Genomic DNA, 23134 nt, shown 5'->3' with positions numbered 1-23134 from the left:
GTCTGGCAGCATCTGTGGAGAGAGGAACAGAATTAACGTTTCTGTCATAGAATCATACAGCATAGAAGAGGCCCTTCAGTCCATCGAGTCTGCACCGACACGAGAAACACCTGATCTGCCATCTAATCCCATTTCTCGTCACGATTTCTTCCCTCATCAATCCCACCTTGTCTACAAAACCCATCATGTGCTCCATTTAATCCCTCCTAGTTCCTGAAAACGTGATTACCAACAGCCCTTTCTTGACATCAATCTTTCTCTATCTTCTGCTATGGTCCCCTTTGATTCAAATAAACAAATTATTCCCCCCCCCCCCACCCAACATCAGAACATAACAATTTAGAATCCATTTATATTTTCAATTAACCCGAGTCTGAATCTTTTGTCTGTACCCCAAAGCCCAAATAAAATGCTGGTTTTAACTATATGCACAGCTCTCTCTGGCACTGTGGTTAGCACTGCTGCCTCACAGGGACCCGGGTTCAATTCCGGTCTCGGGTCACTGTCTGTGTGGAGTTTGCACATTCTCCCAGTGTCTGCGTGGGTTGCCTCCGGGTGCTCTGGTTTCCTCCCACATTCCAAAGATGTGCAGGTTAGGTGGATTGACCATGCTAAATTGCCCCCAAGTGTCCCAAGATATATATATATATATAGATTAAGGGGAATTAGTGAAGTAAAATATGTGGCGTTATGGGGATAGGGCCTGGGTACGAGTTCGTGCAGACTTGATGGGCCGAATGGCCTCCTTCTGCACTGTAGGGATTCTATGATTAATTCTATGATTCATTTTGAGGTGATGCAATTAGACCTTTGCTCCAGCCCCAGCACATCAAATGCTCTTTTTTATTACTATCATTTACGCCCGCATTTCACTATCCTTTCAAGTCATTTTTGACCCCTCTGTTGATTTTTGTTTTGGCATGTGTTCACTTTAAAAGCAGATCAATAATTTACAGGTATCTTATTGCAGTATGCTAGCATCTGGAAGGAACCTTGATCATTCTGTCTTCCTACTCAGTCTCCTCTTAACAGTACCCCACTAGAACCATAGAATCTCTAGGGTGCAGAAAGAGGCCATTAGGCCCATCAAGTCAGCACTGACTCTCCGAAAGAGCATCCTACCCAGGTGCCTCCCCTTCACCCTATCCCTGCGCATTTACCATGGCCAATCCAACTAACCTGCAAATCTTTGGGAGGAAACCGGAGCACCCGGAGGAAACCCATGCAAGACATGGGGAGAATGTGCAAACTCAACAGTCACCCAAGGCCGGAATTGAACACGGGTTCCAGGTGCTTTCAGGCAGCAGTGCTAACCACTGTGCCACCCCACTGCCCCATTCCAGCATTTTCTTTTGGTTTTATATGCACGTCCTAATATCAAACGTTTTCTCCTCCTAACCTGACCTCTGACTTCACCTTCCACCCACCCTCCCGGTTTCTTTTATAATTTATTTAATTGCCACTGCTTTGTGACATTACGTGAATGCATGGTACTGGGTAGCCTTCATATAATGGCAGTCAGACAGGACGTTTTGTCCCCGTTGATTCAGAGGCTGTTCTTGGACTCTCCCACTGTCTATTCAGCATTAAAGCAATCTGTTCCAATCTCCCCGACAGCCGTTTGACCCCAAAGTGGGCTTACTCTTCCCCTGCACACCCAACAAAGATGGTCAAAAGACAACTGACTGGGTAGTTAAATGAAAATGCATTCCATTAGCAGGCCGCGGCTAGCAGCATACGTCTTAAAAAACAAATTGCAAAAACGTAATGATGTTTACATAAGCTCTCAGATCAACCTGCAGAACTATAATCCAACAGCACTGTCTAAAGGTGGCTTGTAGATCAGATACTGGCAATGCTTGTGACAAGCCTGCTCCATACCTCAGTAAGTGCCTGAGGGCTATTGGGTTCCATTTCCAGAACTTTCTGAAAACACCGGCCGGCTGCCATGGCATTCCCCAAAGAAAGATGGCATTTTCCCTCTCGCAGGTGACCCTAAAATTATAAAATGGTTCGATATTTAATAGTGTTGCTGCTTTTTTCCATCTGTAACATAAAAGTGAACTGTTGCGGCAAAAGGACAAAGGATGTTAGAAAAAAATGGTTTTCTTCCCGCACAAACGATTAATATAATTTTTGCTTAGAAAAGTAGCCAAATTAATAAAGGCGCGTCTTTAATCTGTGATATGCCACAGAAACCCTTGGGGATAAAATGACATAAACTGGCAAGAAAAACAGTCATGGTGACTGCTATTTTTAGTACAAGTCAGTGTTGTAATTAGAACTTCAAAGTATAAGCGATATGAAACTTTCACGTCATATGCACATAGAACAATGAAAAACACCCAACAGTAAAATTATTTTTAAAATTCTTTTAGCCAGCATCCCTTTTATAAATCTGAAGTGAAATACTGAAGGCTACATATGGTGGTTATAAAGACAGGAACCATTTTAGGTGATCAATTAACAGTATCACACACAGTTATACTTCTGAAACATCACCACTGGTATGTTTATATACTGATCTTGCTCCTGAATCTGTGATCTTTTTTGTTATGGGGTGGATATGACAACAGGCAACATGTTTGTGCATATCACATTATTTGGAAGTTGCAAAAGAAGTCTTAAAGCAGCTTTAGCGGTATTGTTAGCAAAATGGCACGTTTGATACTTCTTTCAGTCTGGCTGGGCCCTTTCCAAAACTTAGGGAAGCCCCGCCCAGGCCAAAAATATCAAAGCACATTGCCGGCTTGTACTGATGAGCTGAAGGGTCAGCTCACCTGCGGCCAGATCCGAGATGCTTGATGTTACTTAAGCACTGCTGGAGGCAGCTGTTTACATTGGCATATAGAAATCGGAGGCACGCGGCAAATTTAGTCCCAGGGCGTCGTGGTGACTCCGGTGGCACTGTCGCTTACTTTGCAAAATTGGCAATAAGGAGTGCACCACTGGAGACAACCCTTCAAAGTAAACGGGGAATTGTTATGTTCTTTTCTAAGGCTTATTGGCAAGGCTAAGCTTAACAGGCCCAATGACAAGCCAATTTTCAGTTCATCCCAGGAGACCTCTTAGGTAATTCACAGCTCAAGACAGTCAAATGTTCTTATTTATTAGAACCAGGTTAAACCAGCATTTAAGGTCTATTTTACATGTGTTATATCAACTCAGCGCCATGTACAATAGAGCTTTAACAGGCCACCTCCAATGTCTTGCTTTAAAGAAGGGAGTCAATGGGCAGGATTTTCCAGCCTCGCTCGCCCCGAAACCGGAAAATCCCGCCAGAGGCCAACGGACCTTTCCATGACCCGCCCCTCACCCGCTCCGATTCCCGTGGTGGGCGGGATGGCAAAATTCCGGCCAATATATTCCAGGAAGAAAATAAAGCGGGTCACAATGGACTGATGCAAGGCAAATGTGAGTACCATCCTCTGCTAGTGATAGGAAAGATAAAAATGAATTCCAAAATTTCAGAGATTGAGGTTACCACCCATTCCTCAGAGAAGCTAATTTAAGACATTGCACTTCCTTACAAGCACACTAAACATTACAATTCGTAGTGACAAGGAGAATGCAAGGAAAAACTTGAAAGAGAATTCTGTCGTGTATTATACAATAAAAACGGAAACAGGGATTTCACTACTACCCAAAGCTACAATTCAGTCTGATCATCCGTGACATACCCTCACAAAAGTGTCATCCAGCCTCACAGCCTGCTGTGCATCTTCAAGAGCCTCCCGGAACTTACCAATCATCATGAGAGTTGCTGCTCGGTTGCCATAGTAACTGGCATTTTTAGGACAGATATCTGGGAAAACAAATGGAACACTTACGAGGAGCTTCAGAACAGTTGCAAGAAATGCCAAAGTAAACACCTCACCTGTTACTTAGCAGAAAAACCAACACAAATCTGGAAGAATACCTCAGAAATCTGCAAAAATAGGAAGTAGCTCTGCAATTAAACTCATCTACTGATGCGTAGTTACCCACAGAACTCCTCCAAGGGCTTAAACAAATTGAAATCATAGAAACTAGAAGCAGGAGGAGGCCATTCGGCCCCTCGAGCCTGCCCACCATTCATTATGACCATGGCTGATCATCAAATTCAATATCCTGATCCCCAATTGAAGTCATCGGAATGGTCCACTGACAGGGAATTAAACTTTGCACTGCTTTATTTTTCAATTCCTTTGAAATGTTAACCTTTTTTTGGGCTGTTATTCGACAAAGCTTTTTCTCAAGCCCTGTAAAAGGAGATGGAACACTTTGCGGTGGAACAAATTATCTGAAGGTCTGATTCCCTTGGCTAATGTCACTCAGACCAGTAATATCACAGCTTTGCTTACATTAAATAAGAAAACAGATCAGGGTCATTATCCTCTTCAGTTGTGTCTTTCACTACAAAGGCTTACCTCTCGCCCTACAGTTGCTCTGTCCTGGAAAGACAAATGGGTGTCTCAAACTCTGGAGGCGAAGGGGGGGCCTTCAGATGAGGAAGTTTGACTCTGAACACGGTTGTGTTGCATAGCAAAAAGGGGGGCAATACTTCAAACTAAAATAGCATATAAACCAGCCTTTTCACAAGTTAGTATTGCAAAGACTAATTTAAAATACTGCTTTTATGTAACAAAAGTGGCAATGAACCAACAGACTGATCGGTTACCATGAAATCCTATTCCATTCAGTCTCCCTTCAGCTGTGATAATGAAAAAAATGGATTTAACATTTCTTTGAAGTTACAAAAGGCTGTGGTTTTAAAAGGAACCACAGATCAAGAACAACTGTTAACAGCTTGCCAGGTTTAATAATAACTTCTAAACACACTTACATTTTCCCCTACTGTCCAATTTTCACCTTTTCCTTAAAAGTCAGAAGTTGAATCTTTAGATATCAGCAACTCTCTGGCATCTCACATCCACAGCCATTCTTCATGTGTGAGCCCCTTGACAGTGGCCACAGTATGCCATTAAAGCAGGATTGGCATCACAGCCAAGTTTGATCCTATCTTCCTCTACTTTCCTCGAATATAGCTGATAAAATCTGGAGCCCAGGGGAACTGAAGCCAATTCTCGCATCACAATTGTTAAAGCTACTTTGTAATATTAAGAGTGGAGTTCAGCCCCAGCAAGATCACCATTTTCAGTTTGCATGGACTGAACAAACTGCAGTGACATATTTCTCTTTCGATTGCTGTGCGACACTTGTTTCCTTGTCGGTTTAACAAGACTCACCGCGTTCATGTTTTGTCCAGTCAGGATCAAAGGGATGAATAAATACGAAATAGAAATAGAATCCTACAGTGCAGAAGGAGGCCACTCAGCCCATCAAATCTGCACCGACCCAGGCCCTATCCCCGTAACCCTATGTATTTACCCTAGCCAGTCCCCTGACACCAAGGGGCAATTTAGCACTGCCAATCCACCTAACCCACGCATCTTTGGACTGTGGGAGAAAACTGGAGCACCCAGAGGAAACACACACAGACACGGGGAGAACGTGCAGACTCTGCACAGACAGTGATCCAAGCTGGAAAATGAACCTGGGTCCCTGGTGCTGTGAGGCAGTAGTGCTAACCACTGTGCCACAGTGCCGCCCTAAATACAGCTACTGTTTTTTTAAATAGAGGATTCAACGCTTGCGTTGCTGTTGCATCCAATTTCAGCATCAGGTAACTTTGACTAGCTGTGACTATGGTCAGAAGGAGAGTTAGCTCCTAGTTACTTTGCCCCAACAATCTCAGCAGTGTGAATTTTGCCACTCCCCACACTAGCCACTTTCTCAAATCAAATCAGAATTCATTACAATCTTGGGGGTAGTTTTTATGCCTGCAGCCACCACAACCAGGTTTAAATCTACCAAATGTTATGCACAACATTGATAGAAGCAAAGAGGTGACACTTTAATTGCGTCAGTCGAGTTTTGCCCAGAATTGTAATGTTATGCCAGTCCTTGTAAATCAGTTTAGGAAAAGTACTCTGGAAAAGGTTGACAGTAAATCATTTTAATTAAACTCAAGTGACAACAGAACTGCTGCATCATTTCCAAAGAGTCAATTTAAACTTAAAGCTCATAATCACCTCAACTGTAATGATGTCAGATGCTGATTTAAACCAAATGCTTACCTATTGCTTTTGTGTAATAATTAAATGCTTCATTGTAGTCCTTCTTTGCGTAAAATGCATTGCCTTGCTCTTTAAATAATTCAGCCTCTCTGTAGAATTAAAATACAGCTTTAATTTGATGCATTAGATAGAGAATCATAACTCTTTCCCCCAGATGCAATCTATTTCATTATCCCCTCAATGGTTCTCCGATTTCCAGGTTTGCGTCATTTAACAAAAAAGAGCACAGAATTGCAATGCCTGACATTTTTGTAAATTTGTACCTTTATAAATTTAGATTGTACGAGTAACTTCTATCATCTTTACGAACCGTATAAGAAAAAAACGATAGCGGCCCGTTTATGGTGCCGAACTCACAATGTAGGGAGCTCGATTTTAAAGATCAGAAAGATGACCAGGAATTACTAGAGTGCTGTAAAATTCCAAATTGGCTGATGAATGCCCTTGAGTGAAAGGAACTTGCCATTCCTACATGTGACTCCGGTGTGTACAATACAGTTAACTACTAAGCATCATGGCAGGAAACATCCTCTCAGCATCTACCCTGTCAAGCCCCCCTCAGAAACTTGTATGTTTCAATCAGATCACCTCTCATTCTTCTAAATTCCAATGGGTATAAGTCCAACCTTTCATCACAAGTCAAACCCTCATCCCAGGAAACAGCTGAGAACCTTCTCTGAACTGCTTCCAATGCAAGTGTATCCCTCAGAGATTCTGCGATGAACCAGTGTATTTTCACACAACACAATCACAAACAATACCAGAAGGGTAACTGCACAGCCTTAATATTTAATCTGTTTGAGGTCTGAAATGTTATTACCGTGACACAACACTATCAGTAGAAACAGGCCGTGGCCTATAAATACAGCATATATTCCAGGCTGCCATTATCTTAGCAGACATGGCCTAGGGTGCTCTAGTTAATAGAATGCCTCCTGTGAAAACCAGGTGTGATGTTAAGTGATGTCGTACATCTAATGTCAATGAAAACGAGAAATCCTCAAGTCTATGCATATGCCACATTTTCATTCAATAGGTGTTCTCTGTACAGATGCAAAACTTGGCATCGAATAACCAATTGCATATCAAAAGGAAGCGATTTCTGGCAGAAAAATAGAAAACGATGAAAATGCACAGCTAGGAGAAGAGGGATCATGACATTTCAGGCCGAACCCTTTTAGAAAAATAGTGTTCTAATAAAGGGTATGTATGAAAAAATACCAGAACCTCTGTTCTTTGCCTTCATCAGGAACTGATCAACTACTAACTTCTGGCATTTTTTGCCTTTATTTCTGATTTACAAATTTGTTATTTTATTAGCTGATTTTTAGTAGCATTTTATAAGGAATTAAATGTCATGTACAACAGATAAATTTGATTTCAGACTTTGAAAGCAATAGGGGAGGGCAACAAATTGGTTAAAGCAGATCTTATGATGGAGTGATCTTTTCTTCTAATTCTTGTTTGGTAATCTTAGTTGGAAATAGTAAAGAACAAAAGGTCACACTCAAGACCTACCAACTAGTGAATGCAGAATGGAGTGTGTAGAATTAAGGGAGAAGTAAATTTAGCAAAGAAATAAATGCACTTTGATGGTATAGGTAAGCTAAGGATGCAGATAATTCTTCAATTCTGATTAATCCCGATTCTGCTCCTTTGTCATTCCTACTCCCATTTGCCTTTTGACCTTGCTGGAAATGTGCATCAAGCACCTGGCCTCTGGTGGCTATTTGCAAATTGTGAAGTCTGATAAAAAGTGCAATAGTTCGAACAGGTAATCAAGGTGCAGAGAATAGATAACAAGACCGTCATCAATTACAAAGACAAGGTGCATGGGACACCATCACCTCTGAGTCAAACACCACCCCAAGTGGACATAAATCACTGTTCCTTCATCATGACTGGTTCAAAATCAGAGACCTTCCTACTTAACAGCACTGTGGGAGCTCTTTTATCACAAGGACTGAAGGGGTTTCAACGCCAGCTTATCTCTGTTTTCTCAAGGCATCTTCAGGTGAATAATAAGTGCTGCCATTACCAGTGGTTCTCACCTCCCGAGAATGAATAATACAATTTATACCGTGATTTTATTTTAGGAGCAAAGCTTAAACAACTTGATATTTTAACTACTTAAACTTTGTAACTTCTCACTAAGATTAAGGTCTTGGAAGCATGCAAATTACTTCTTAGGTTGCTGCTTAGCTTGAGAGATTGTACTGTTCCATGCTATATCCAGATGCATGGTGGCATCTAAACAGAAGAATCAAAGCCTATGGTGTAATTGCAACCATAGCCAACTCATTTAACATAATCACATTCGATTTCAATTTGGAACACAGCAAGAACATAACTCCAAGAATCTTGGGGCAATCAGAACAAACTCTGTAGCGCCATGCCAAGTTTACTTAACCAATATCTGGGAGTGGAGGAAGGATTGCCAAAAAGTATATTTATTTGATTAAAATCCTTCGATGGCTTTACAGGCATTATCAGCGAACGGCCATATATTTAAGTTTTTTGCCACCTCCAAGATGGGACGATGGCAACCAAGAGAGGGAAGAATGAAGGTTGGGAAAACGATTCAGCCAGTTTTATGGGAATATTTGAGATCATAATAGATAGGGAAAGACAGCAGTTTAAAAGGCAAAGGACAAAAGAATAGATAGTAAGGGGGATTATGGGGAGTACAGAGATAAGAGGTGCCAAATCTTTGTGGGCAGAATTCTCCGACCTCACCCGCAGCTGGGATTCTCCAGCCCTGCTGCAGTGAATGGAGTTTTGGCTGAGCGCCAAATTCTCTGTTCTCGCTGGCAGCGGGTGGATGAGATCAGAGAATCCACTCAGCACTTATTTAAGATGGTGTGATTTTAAATGTATTGGTTTATTACTACAATAAAATGAAGCAGCTCCTAATATTGGAGTTACATAATCCATGCGCCAGTTCAATCTTAATTTGGGGTTGCTTAATTCAAATCACTGGTTTGAATTGAAATCAAGCAACCTGCCTCCTCGGCCGTCTTACTGAACTTGCTCAATTTGAATTACTGATTTCTTGAGGGAAGGTGGTTTCGAATTTACCGTAGTCAGCAGGAGTATTCTAATGGCAGCACCAGCTTCCAATACAAGCAGGAATTTCCTGAAGGTGTTAGGAAGCAAGCAAGCGCTGCCCAACATAAGAATTGGCGACTAATAAAATTCAGTAGGAGTGGGAAGGAGGACAAGCTTTAGCAAACATTTCCTGTATGAAGCAGAAAACAATTGGTGGATGTGTTCAACGTTTACAGGATTGTTCCAATGAATAACACATTTCTATCAAATTTCAAAATATTAAAAGCTTCCTCTTCGCATACATAACAGTAATTTTAAATCTTTTCAGATGTTTCAGCAGTTCTAAAAACCCGCTTGAAATGCAAAGCACAAATGTGAATCTGTAGCAATTGCTCCAAGTCCAAATGTCAAGTACTACTTTCTGAAGAATTTTGTTTTCAATTAAAATTTCCATTGAACTTAGTCCCAAAATCCACCTCATAAAAAGCACAGTGATTAAGTACAGTACTAGTGTTCAAAATTTAGTGCTTGTGGCCTTTAGAGATGCGTGCAGTGAGGGTACAAGCAGTTGTCACGGGTGACTTCAATCTGCATATTGATAGGGCTCACTAAACTGGTAACAATGCGATGGAGGAGGATTTCTTGGAATGTATCAGGGATGGTTTTTTCGACCAATATGTCGAGGAACCAACTAGAGAGAAGGCCATCCTAGACTGGGTATTGTGTAGTGAGTGAGGATTAATTAGCAAACCTGTGTGGCGAGATCCTTTGGGGAAGAGTGACCATAATATGGTAGGATTCTTCATTAAGATGGAGAGTGACACAGTTAAGTCTGAGACTAGGATCTAGAACTTGAGGAAAACTAACTTTGATGGTATGAGACATGCAATAGCTAGGATAAGCTGGCAAAGAATACTTAAGGGGTTGACAGTGGAGCGGCAACGGCAGACATTTAAAGAACACATGGATGAAATTCAACAACTGGCGTAAGAGTAAAATGAGCAAGGTGGCTCATCCATGGCTAACAAGGGAAATCAGGAAGAGTGTTAAAGCCAAAGAGAAGGCATATAAATTGGCTCGAAAAAGCAGCAAACCTGAGGACTGGAAGAAATTGAAAATCCAGCAGAGGAGGACAAAGGGTTTAATTCGGAAGGGGAAAATAGAATACAAGAGTAGGCGTGCAGAAAACATAAGAACTGACTGCAAAAGCTTCTATAGATAGAAGAGAAAAAGACTAAAGACAAATGTAGGTCCCTTACAGTTAGAATCAGATGAATTCATAATGCGCAACAAAGAGATGGCAGACCAGCTGAACAAATATTTTGGATCTGTCTTCACTAAGGAGGACACAAATAACCTAGGGGACAGAGGGTCTAGCATGAAGGAGGAACCGAAGGAGATCCTTATCAGTCAGGAAATTGTATTGGGAAATTGCTTGGAATAAAACCCACTAAGTCCCCAGGGCCTGATGCTCTGCATCCCAGAGTATTCAAGGAAGTGGCCCTAGAAATAATGGATACAATGGTGATCATTTTCCAACATTCTATAGACTCTGGAAGAGTTCCAGTGGATTGGAGGGTAGCTAATGTAACCACACATTTTAAAAAAGGGGGAGAGAGAAAACAGGGAATTATAGACCGGTTAGCCTGACATTGGTGGTGAGGAAATGCTGGAGTCAATTATTAAGGATGTAATAACTGAGCATTTGGAAAGCGGTGACAGGATCAGTCCAAGTCAGCATGGATTCGTTAAAGGGAAATTGTGCTTGACAAATCTTCTGGAATTTTTTTGAGGATGTGACCAGTGGAGTGGACAAGGGTGAACCAATTAATGTTGTGTACCTGGGCTTTCAAAAGGATTTTGACAAGGTCCCACACAAGAGATTAGTGAGCAAAATTAAAGCTCATGGTATTGGAGGTAATGTATTGACGTGGATAGAGAACTGGTTGGCAGACAGGAAGCAGAAAGTGGAAATAAACGGGTCCTTTTCACTAGCAGGCAGTGGCTAGTGGGGTATCACAGGGTTCAGTGCTGGGACCCCAGCTATTCACAACATACATTAATAATTTGGACAAAGGAATTAAATGCAATATCTTCAAATTTGCAGACAGCACTAAGCTGGGTGGCAGTGTGTGCGGTGAGGAGGATGCTAATAGGCTGCAGGGTGACTTGGACAGGCTGGCTGAGTGGGCAAATACTTGGCAAATGCAATATAATGTGGATCAATGTGAGGTTATCCACTCTGGTGGCAAAAACAGGGAGGAACATTATTATCTGAATGGTGGCAGCTTAGGAAAGGATTTTATATGTTTCTATGAGATCCCCACCATGATACCCAGGTCATGTTGCACTTCCCCAGGAAAGAGGGAAGTGCAACATGACCTGGGTATCATGGTGGGGATCTCATAGAAACATATAAAATCCTGATGGGACTGGACAGGCTAGACGCGGGAAGAATGTTGGGGAAGTGCAGAACTAGGGGTCACAGTCTAAGAATAAGGGGTCAGCCATTCAAGATTGAGATGAGGAAGAACTTCTTCACACAGAGAGTTGTGCACCTGTGAAATTCTCTACCACAGAAAGCTGTTGGGGCCAGTTCATTAGATATCCTCAAGAGAGAGCGGGACATGGTCCTTGTGGCTAAAGGGATCAAGGGGTATGGAGAGAGAGTGGGAGTGGGATACTGAAAGTGCATGATCAACCATGATCATACTGAATGGTGGTGCAGGCTCGAGGAGCCGAACGGACTACTCCTGCACCTATTTTCTATGTTTAATGCAGATGAGGACACCACATTTGAAGTTTGCATATATTTACAAAAGCTATGATTGAAGTCTGATCCTTGTTTATTCTACCTAAGTAAATTATGTGATAGGCAGTTTACTTCTGGAGGAGACAGTACCTACGGTCACCCATTTCCAATCATTTTTACATGAGTAAATCATTAACTGAAAGGAGAGGCAAGGGGGAAAGTAAAATGGAGGCTGAACATTTGGAAACAAAATAGAAACTGCTGGAAAGGTGCAGCAATGCGTCAGGAATGGAAAGTGAAAGTTAGGCTTATGCTTCAAGAGAAACAGCATCAGCAATGCCTGGGACACATTAACATATCTTTGTTTTAGATGCTGACTCATATTTCCAAAAGATTCTTTATCAAGAGGGAGTGGCACGGTACGGTAGCACAGTGGGCGGCAGGGGAGCACAGTGGGGCGGCACGGGAGCACAGTGGTTAGCATTGCTGCTTCACAGCTCCAGGGACCTGGGTTCGATTCCCGGCTTGGGTCACTGTGTGTGGAGTTTGCACATTCTCCTCGTGTCTGCGTGGGTTTCCTCCGAGTGCTCCGGCCTCCTCCCACAGTCCAAAGATGTGCGGGTTAGGTTGATTGACCATGTTAAAATTGCCCTTAGTGTCCTGAGATGCGTAGGTTAGAGGGATTAGTGGATAAATATGTAGGGATATGGGGGTAGGGCCTGGGTGGGATTGTGGTCGGTGCAGATTTGATGGGCCGAATGGCCTCTTTCCGTACTGTAGGGATTCTATGATTCTAGGGAAGATTTGAAGCGAAGGCGAATAATGTAGCAGTACCTTGGGCTTTGTTAACAAAACACTTAGTGGGAAATGCATATCAAAATGTCCCCCTAAAAATGTTTTTGAAAGTAAGCCTTGATTACCAGTTTGCAAGGAATGCAGTGAATTTGGAAGACTATTTTAAACAAATATCACAGTACATGAATGTCCTTGAGAAGCGTATGAAGTACTGAAGTGTCCCATCTAAACATAGAAACAGTATTAGAGCACAGTACTGCTGAAGCCGTCACTGGGAGTTCCAGGATTCCAAAAGGACTGGTCGCTGTTAAAATTGTAAACTAGGCAAACAGCTCCTGACAAAAATCACTCTCTTGTTGTCCCAATATTAGTTTCTGTAATAGCATCGATCTCGAGTCCAAAAATCGCACAACACTGATCCATAATTTCAGTCAGTTATTAGAAAGGGTAAACCCGACAAAACATTGATTTTAAGCCTATTAGTTTTCCAATGCTGCAGGCTATTATGGTTAGAAAGTAAGGGATGGAGGACATTCAAAGAAATAACTATTATTGCAGTACAGCTTAGCTGTTAAAATCCAGAGGGAAAGCTTCAGGCAAACTCGTGTTGAGGACCGAGTAGCTTTTAGTGTCAGACTTGATTACAACTCTGTGCCAATAAAAGGTCATGGCCTTCCATAGAATTCACCAGCCAGCTTGCTTATTTCATTGCTTTACAAGTTTAAAAGATAAATCTTACCTCTTGGGTAAATTTTGCATTCATTAAAAAGGGGAACAAATTGTGTCTTTTATTTGTCTTTCATATGGTAAGGATGTGGTGTTGTGGTATTGTCAATGGACTAGTAATCCAGAGACCACAGCAGATGGTGGAATTTGAATTCAATAAAAATGCTGCAGGCTGTTAATGACCATAAAACCACTGTCAATTGTTGTGTAAAACCAGCTAGTTTACTAATGCCCTTTAGGGAAGGAAATCGGCCACCTTTACCCGGTCTGACCTACATGTGACTCCAGATCACAACATGGTCACACAGTGGTTAGCACTGCTGCCTCACCGCGCCAAGGATCGGGGTTCAATTCCAGCCTTGGGTCACTGTCTGTGCGGATACCACACGTTGCGAGTTAAAGGAGTAGAGGGCTCGGGAGATGTTAGTAACGTTTCAACAAACCGGGTCCAGATAAAGGCTGGCATAAAGACACTTTGCCTGAATGCACGAAGCATTCGAAACAAAGTAAATGAGTTGATGGCACAAATCCATACAAATGAGTATGATCTAGTGGCCATCACAGAAACGTGGTTGCAGGGTGACCGGGACTGGGAACTGAATATCCAGGGGTATCAGACATTTAGGAAGGATAGACAGGTAGAAAAAGGAGGTGGGGTAGCTCTGTTAATAAAGGATAATATCAGGACGGTAGTGAGAGACGACATAGGCTCTAAGGAGCAAAACGTGGAATCGTTGTGGGTGGAGATAAGGAATAGTAGGGGGAAAAAGACACTGGTAGGCATGGTCTATAGGCCCCCAAATAATAACTTAGAGGTGGGGAGGGCTATAAACAAGCAAATAATGGATGCATGCAAAAACGGAACGGCAATAATCATGGGGGATTTTAACCTGCATATTGATTGGTCGACTCAAATTGGACGTGGAGGGCTTGAAGAAGAGTTCTTAGAATGCTGTCAGGATAGTTTCATTGAACAGTATGTTACAGAACCTACGAGAGAGCGAGTTATCTTAGATCTGGTACTGTGTAATGAGACAGGTAGAATTAAGAATCTTCTTGTGAGGGATCCTTTTGGGTTGAGTGATCATAATATGGTTGAATTTCTGATACAGATGGAGGGTGAGAAAGTAGGGTCCCAAACCAGTGTCCTCTGCTTGAACAGAGGGGAGTACGATAGGATGAGGGCGGAATTGGCTAACGTAGACTGGGCGAGCAGACTGGTAGGTAGGACAGCTGAGGAACAGTGGAGGATTTTTAAGGAGTTTTTTTAAGTACTCAGCAAAAATATATTTCAGTGATAAAGAAGGACTGTAAGAAAAGGGATATGGAGATGCCGGCGTTGGACTGGGGTGAACACAGTAAGAAGTCTCACAACACCAGGTTAAATTTAACCTGGTGTTGTGAGACTTCTAACTGAGAAAAGGGATAACCAGACGTAGATAACGAAGGAAATAAAGGAGAGTATTAAAATAAAAACAGATGCGTACAGAGTGGCCAAAAATAGAGGGGAATTAGTGGATTGGGAAAGCTTTAAAAAACAACAAAGAATGACTAAGAAAGCGATTAAGAAAGGAAAGATAGATTATGAAACTAAACTAGCTCAAAATATAAAAAATGATAGTACAAGTTTTTATAAATATATAAAAAGGAATAGAGTGGCTAGAGTGAATGTTGGACCCTTGGAGGACGAGAGGGGGGATTTAATAGTGGAAAACGAGGAAATGGCTGAGACTTTAAATAAGTTCTGTGTGTCGGTCTTCACGGTGGAAGATACAAATAGTTTACCGAATATTAGAGATCGAGAGTTGGTGGGAGGTGAGGTCCTTAATACAATTACTGTTACTAAAGAGGTAGTGCTTGGTAGACTAATGGGACTGAAGGTAGACAAGTCCCCGGGCCCGGATGGAATGCATCCCAAGGTACTGAAAGAAATGGCTGAGGTAATAGCAGATGCATTAGTAGTTATTTATCAAAATTCGCTGGACTCTGGGGTAGTGCCAGCTGATTGGAAAACAGCTACTGTTACGCCGCTGTTTAAAAAAGGAAGTAGGCAAAAAGCGGGTAACTACAGGCCGGTTAGCTTAACGTCCATAGTTGGGAAGATGCTGGAGTCCATCATTAAAGAGGAAATAGCAGAGCACCTGGATAAGAATGGTTCGATCAAGCAGACGCAGCATGGATTCATGAAGGGAAAGTCGTGTTTGATGAATTTACTGGATTTTTATGAAGATGTGACTAGTGCGGTTGACAGAGGGGAACGGTGGATGTGGTGTTTTTAGATTTCCAGAAGGCATTCGATAAGGTGCCTCACAAAAGGTTGCTGCAGAAGATTGGGGTACATGGAGTTGGGGGGTAAGGTGTTGGCGTGGATTGGGGATTGGCTATCTAACAGGAAGCAGAGAGTTGGAATAAATGGGTGCTTTTCTGGTTGGTAGTTGGTGACCAGTGACGTGCCGCAGGGATCAGTGCTGGGGCCTCAACTGTTTACCATTTACATTGATGATCTGGAGGAGGGGACTGAGTGTAGGGTATCAAAGTTTGCTGATGACACGAAGATGAGTGGGAAAGCGAATTGCGTGGAGGACGCGGAAAGTCTGCAGAGAGATTTGGATAGGCTGAGCGAATGGGCGAGGATCTGGCAGATGGAATATAATGTTGGCAAATGTGAGGTTATCCACTTTGGAAGAAATAATAGTAAATTGGAATATTTAAATGGAGAAAAATTACATCATGCTACTGTGCAGAGGGACCTGGGGGTCCTTGGGCACGAATCGCAAAAACTGTCTGCAGGTGCAGCAGGTGATCAAGAAGGCAAATGGAATGTTGGCCTTTATCGCGAGGGGGATAGAATATAAAAGCAGGGAGGTCTTGCTGCAACTATACAAGGCACTGGTGAGGCCGCAACTGGAGTACTGTGTGCAGTTTTGGTCCCCTCATTTGCGAAAGAATATATTGGCCTTGGAGGGAGTGCAGAGAAGGTTCACCAGGTTGATACCGGAGATGAAGGGTGTAGCTTATGAGGAGAATCGTAGAAGAATCTTAGAAACCCTACAGCACAGAAAGAGGCCATTCGGCCCATCGAGTCTGCACCGACCACAATCCCACCCAGGCCCTACCCCCATATCCCTACATATATTTTACCCACTAATCCCTCTAACCTACGCATCCCAGGACACTAAGGGCAATTTTAGCATGGCCAATCAACCTAACCCCGCACATCTTTGGACTGTGGGAGGAAACCGGAGCACCCGGAGGAAACCCACGCGGACATGAGGAGAATGTGCAAACTCCACACAGACAGTGACCCAAGCCGGGAATCGAACCCAGGTCCCTGGGGCTGTGAAGCAGCAGTGCTTACCACTGTGCTACCGTGCCGCCCCAACCACTGTGCTACCGTGCCGAGATTGAACAGATTGGGTCTGTACTCGTTGGAGTTTAGAAGGCTGAGGAGTGATCTTATAGAGACATATAAGATAATGAAGGGGCTGGATAGGGTAGAGCTAGAGAGATTCTTTCCACTTAGCAGGGAAACCAGAACTAGAGGGCACAACCTCAAAATAAGTGGGGGCCGGTTCAGAACAGAGTTGAGGGGGAACTTCTTCTCTCAGAGGGTAGTGAATCTCTGGACTTCTCTGCCCATTGAAGTGGTGGAGGCTACCTCATTGAATATGTTTAAATCACGGGTAGATAGATTTCTGATCGATAAGGGAATTAAGGGATATGGGGAGCAGGCGGGTAAGTGGAACTGATTCGCTTCAGATCAGCCATGATCTTGTTGAATGGCGGGGCAGGCTCGAGGGGCTAGATGGCCTACTCCTGCTCCTATTTCTTATGTTCTTATGTTGCCCCCCGTATCTGCGTGGGTTTCCTCCAGGTGCTCTGGTTTCCTCCCAGAGTTTGAAAGGCATGCTCGTTAGATGATTCTCCCTCAGTGTACCTGAACAGGAGCCGGAGTGTGGCGACTAGGGGATTTTAACAGTAACTTCATTGCAGTGTTAATGTCAGCCGACTTGTGACACTAATAAAATAAATAAACTAAAAAAAAACTGTATGGAGTTTGCACATTTCTCCCTGTGTCTACATGGGGTTCCTCCAGGTACTCCAGTTTCTTCTCAGTCCCAAAATGTGTAGGTTAGATGGATTAGCCATGGGAATTGTGTGGGGTTATGGCATAGGGCTGGGGAAGAGGGCTCGGTTAAGAGAGTCAGTACAGACTTGATGGGCTGAATGGCCACTTCTGCACTGTAGGGATTCTATGAATGTGGTTAACTCTTAAATGATCTCTGAAATGGCTTTGCAAGCCACTCCGTTGAAGCAAATTAGAGATGGGAAATAAATACTGGCCTAGCCATCCCGTAAAATGAATTAAAAAGGACCCAGAAGAGATAGTTTTGGCTGTATGCAGATTAAAGATATTTTTACTCTTTGAGCATGCCATAAAGTAAAAATATTCTGCACAAAGGATAAAGGTTGCAAATTTACTGACAGTAAACATTAGAATTTGAACAAAAGCTTGGCAGTTAAATGTTCCCTTTTGCATGACAATGCCTCTACCAAAGTCCACTTGTCAACCAATCTCTTCCCATGCAGTTTTAAATGTTGCTCCCTTTACAGTTGGCAATCTTGTGATCTGCCCTGATGTGTACAAGACGAAAAGCTTTGGCAGCATTTCTTTTTTTTTTCAGCAATACTCAAGATCAGTTCTATAAAATGACTATTAAGCGACTTTAAAAGTTAATGATGTTAATCTCCCAAGGTTTAGCAAAAGCTGTCGATATTCAAGAGTTAGCTAAGGTAACATCACCTCACCAACCTCAAGTCTGCACTGACTCTCTTAACCAAGATGTGGAGATGCCGGCGTGGGACTGGGGTAAACACAGTAAGAAGTCTCACAACACCAGGTTAAAGTCCAACAGGTTTATTTGGTAGCAAAAGCCACTAGCTTTCGGAGCGCTGCCCCTTCGTCAGGTGAGTGGGAATTCTGTTCACAAAAACAGGGCATATAAAGACACAAACTCAATTTACAAAATAATGGTTGGAATGCGAGTCTTTACAGGTAATCAAGTCTTAACACAGAGTCGCTGAGCAGAGACTGATGGCCAAGTTCCGCACACATGAGGACGGCCTCAACCGGGATCTTGGGTTCATGTCACACTATCTGTAACCCCCACGACTTGCCTGGGGTTGCAAAATCTCACTAACTGTCCTGTCTGGAGACAATACACATCTCTTTAACCTGTGCTTAACGCTCTCTCCACTCACATTGTCTGTACCTTTAAGACTTGATTACCTGTAAAGACTCGCATTCCAACCATTATTTTGTAAATTGAGTTTGTGTCTTTATATGCCATTTATGAACAGAACTCCCACTTACCTGACGAAGGGGCAGCGCTCCGAAAGTTAGCGGCTTTTGCTACCAAATAAACCTGTTGGACTTTAACCTGGTGTTGTGAGACTTCTTACTCTCTTAACCAAGCCCTCTTCCCCAGCCCTATGCCATAACCCCACACAATTCCCACCTCACCAACCTCAAATTGCGCTGTCACCATTCTTTAAGTCATTCAGTGCATTAGTGTGCTTAAATCATGAGACAACATTGAATTAAAATCGAGTGTTAAGTTTATTTATTAGTCACAAGTAGGCTTACATTAACATAGCAATGAAGTTACTGTGAAAATCCCCTAGTCGCCACACTCCGGTGCCTGCTTGGATACACTGAGGGAGAATTTAGCACGGCCAATGTACCTAACCAGCAACTCTTTCGGACTGGGGGAGGAAACCGGAGCACCCGGAGGAAACTCACGCAGACATGGGGAGAATGTGCAAACTCCACACAGACGGTGACCCACACCGGGAATCGAACCCGGGTCCCTGGTGCTGTGATTGAGCATACTTGAAGTACTGGGTTGATACAGCTTTTGTCGCCCAGGATTTGGAATCACAAAGAATTGTTCCCTTGACCCGCTGGAGACGAAATTGAAAGGTGACAATGCAGACCCTCTATTCATAGAGGTAATCTTAGCATTGTTTTCCCACAGTCATCTTATGCTTTTCATGATGTTTCCCCATGAATGCATGTTGTTGTCAATCATTAATTGCGTATTTCAGTTTCATTTCCAACATGTGAAATGCCCTGGGAGGCTTCTTTGCACGAGAGGCCCCAAACAAATTTAAGATGCTTGTGGTTAAATCTCTCATCACACAGTATTCCAGTTCTACCGCTAAACAGCAACTCACTGAAACTGCTAATTTAGTAGTGCCACAGACTATAAGAAGAGAATGACTCGGGTTTCCGCCTTGGCTCACTGGTCAGTAAAAGGTACTCAAGGACTTGAACATATAATCTAGACTGACATTTCAGTGCAGTACTGAGAAAGTGGCTAAATGATCTCATGGCACTTTTCAAAGAAGAGCAAGGGAGCTTCTCTGATTTATGCCTCAAACAGCGCCTGGCAAATCAGGCTATCTTGTCACTCAGCTGTTTGTGGACCTTGCTGTGTGCAAATGGGCTGCTGTATTTCGCTACATTATAATTGTGATGAGACTTCAAAAGTCCCGAGATTATGAAAGATGCTGTATGTTGCAAATTCATTCTTTCTATCCGAGGCACTTCGGTTTCCACCACTTTCCAAAGTCTTGCATAGACACGGTATATAAACATAATCAGACATTGGTAATGTAATGCATGACCCATAATGTCTACAGCATATTAAATTTGAAGTGCATGTTATACGTGCCTTATTTGGGTAGAGTTTCAAGCCTAGTTTCAAACTTCTGCCATGAGATTGAGCTTCACAAGCTCCAGAGGCCACAGATCCCACCCCTCACCATAACTATTTCAGCATTACCAATCTACCAATAAAGGAAATTTCACCTTGATTTGATTTATTATTGTCACATGTATTAGTATATGGTGAAAAGTATTGTTTCTTGCGTGCTATAGACAAAGCGTACCGTTCATAGAGCAGGAAAGGAGAGAGTATAGACTGTAGTTTTACAGTCATTGCTCGGGTGTAGAGAAAGATCAACTTAATACGAGGTAGGTCCATTCAAAGGTCTGACGACAGCAGGGAAGAAGCTGTTCTTGAGTCGGTTGGTAGGTGATTTCAGACTTCTTTATCTTTTTCCCAGCGGAAGAAGGTGGAAGAGAGAATGTCCGGGTTGCGTGGGGTCCTTGATTATGCTGGCTGCTTTTTCGAGGCAGAGTGTAGATAGAATCAATGAATGGGAGGCTGGTATGCGTCCTGGACTGGGCTTCATTCACAACCCTTGGTAGTTTCTTGCGGTCTTGGTCAGAGCAGGAGTCATATCACGTTGTGATACAACCAGAAAGAATGTTTTCTATGGTGCATCTGTAAAAGTTGGTGAGAGTCGTAGCAGACGTGCCAAATTTCCTTAGTCGCCCGAGAAAATAGAGGTGTTGGTGGGCTTTCTTAACTGTAGCACGGCATGGAGGGACCAGGACAGGTTGATGGTGATCTGGACATCTAGAAACTTGAAGCTCTCAACCATTTCCACTTCGTCCCTGTTGACATAGACAGGGAGGGATATGTCCTCCACTACACTTCCTGAAGTCGATGAATATCTAGTTTGTTTTGTTGACATTGAGGGAGAGATTATTGTCATCGCACTAGGTCACCAGATTCTCTATCTCTTTCCTGTACTCCGCTCTGTGTACATCTTGTTCTGGCTTCCCATGGACCAGTCATGGCAAATCCAATAGTCAGGCATTTGTGAACTTTGTACAGGCATTCCTCAACCTTATGATTTTCGAATTTACACCCAGTTTTGACTTTACGGCGCAACATTCGCACATTCATACATGCGCATAAATGTTCTGAGTCGCTCCAGCCACTGCAGTCTTTTATTAGGTTGGAAGTGAGTGTTTTATTCTGTTGATCCACCTGTAAGCTAATGTTAGGTTTTTTTGGCACAACCATTGTGTGACAGCGCCCAATGCATTGTCTAATATACACTCAGACTCACAAGGTTATACAGGCAACTAACAGTGATCAATGCTTCATTATATCACCCACACTAACCGAGGAACTGGTGCTAAGGCGTGTGGGCATCAACAATTGCTTCAGTGACTTGGGCAAGAGTTGAGAGGCTTTAACAGCACCAGGCATCCCACGAGTGATTTCCAGCCTGGGGTCAAAAACGAATCCCTCATTCATCCCATTGCTCCCATGGGAACATTGGGTCCGACTTACAACGTTTTGACTTGCAGCAAAATTTTCAGGAACCAATTGCGTTGCAAGTTCGAGGACTGCCTGTATATGCACTCAAGTTCCAGGTCCTAATTTTGTTCCAAAGTTTCCTTGTAAAACCCGACTCTCTGTAAGGCACTGGCAACATTTATTTGTAAAGTGAACATGGAATTGCAATGCAGCTGCAAAAAGAACAATCTTGGTGGCTATTTCCCTTGCCCTCTGCAATAGTTCATACAAGATACTACATAATAGAAATCACCTGTTACAATCAGCAGGAGGTGGATTCTTCCGACGGAAGATGAGAAGTATTTAATTTTTACTAATGTCATAGCAAGGAAACACCATATAAACTAGTTGCTATCAATTCCGCACTCGGACATCAGCAAGCAAACCTAACATGTGAATAAGTGAAATGAATGATAATCCTACAACACTGCATTTTATCCGGGTGTGCAAATTTTCAACATCAGAACATTACTTTAAGCTAAAACACAAAGCATCAGCTCTTGTGGCACAAAACAGAGGGTGATTACATCCAGCAGCTCCTTTGCACATTACACAGAACAGGGTATTTACAGCACAGAATCCAGCCATTTGCTATAACTGGTCTGTGCTAGTGCTTATGCTACATACAACCTCCCACCCTGCTTCATCCAACCAAATCAGCAAAATCCTCTGTTCCCTTCTCCCTTATAGATTTATCAAGCCTTCCCATAAATGCCTCTACGGTAATCACTTCAATCTGCTGGAAAGTAAGTAATTACATTCTGGGCAAAGACCTTTCTCCTGAATTCCATAGAATCCCTACAGCGCAGAAGAACCCATTTGGCCCATCAAGTCTGCACCGACTCTCCAAAAGAGCATCTCACTCAAATTCTCCCCACTGCACTATCCCTGTGACCCCGCACATTTACCATGGCTAATCCACCTAACCTCCACATCTTTAGACTGGGAGGAAACTGGAGCACCTGGAGGAAGCCCACGCTGACAAGAGGAGAACGCGCAAACTCCGCACAGTCACCCAAGGCTGGAATCGAACCCTGGCACTGTGAGGCAGCAGTGGTAACTAATGTGCTACCCTGCCACCTATTAGATTAATTACTGACCACCTCATATTCATGTCCTTCAGTTTTGGACTCCCTCAGAAATAGAAGCATCTTCACTACATCCACCTAACCAAACCACTTTATAATCAAGGAGATCTCGATTAGGTCATCCCTCAGCCTTTACTTTTCTAGGGAAAAGCTCCCCAGCCGTTCATTTCCTGATAGTTCCTCTCTGTTCCGGTATTATCCCTCTTGCAACTACTGATTTGCTATTATGTGATTTGTGGCAAATCAGATCATCAGCCTAAGATTGACTCAGAGTCCAAACTTCAGACTGTCATAAACCTGGGGAATTTGATTCAGAACTCCAGCAGCCAAAAACTAATCACCATATTTTCTCCGCATCACCTTGACAGTTTACACACGAGTTTCCTG

At 42.9% G+C, this 23134-nt stretch overlaps 1 protein-coding gene across 2 annotated transcripts in view; it reads right to left on the bottom strand.

The window, feature by feature from the left end:
* dnajc7 (DnaJ (Hsp40) homolog, subfamily C, member 7) overlaps nt 1–23134 on the bottom strand; it is a 57982-nt gene that overhangs the window by 22745 nt on the left and 12103 nt on the right. Inside the window, exons 2-4 of one of the 2 annotated variants that reach the window (XM_078224069.1) lie at nt 6120–6208; nt 3681–3805; nt 1882–1995 (exon numbers count right to left, since the gene is read on the bottom strand). In XM_078224069.1, coding sequence (XP_078080195.1) covers nt 1882–1995; nt 3681–3805; nt 6120–6208 — 328 coding nt within the window. Of the gene's footprint in view, nt 1–1881; nt 1996–3680; nt 3929–6119; nt 6209–23134 lie in introns of both variants that reach the window. The other variant, XM_078224070.1, reaches the window with a different exon arrangement.

The sequence above is a fragment of the Mustelus asterias genome, chromosome 11 (assembly GCF_964213995.1).
Source record: "Mustelus asterias chromosome 11, sMusAst1.hap1.1, whole genome shotgun sequence".
In the NCBI taxonomy this organism is placed as follows: Eukaryota; Metazoa; Chordata; class Chondrichthyes; order Carcharhiniformes; family Triakidae; genus Mustelus; species Mustelus asterias.
The sequence above is the reverse complement of the archived record's forward strand: the minus strand, read 5'-3'. Positions and strand labels throughout refer to the sequence as shown.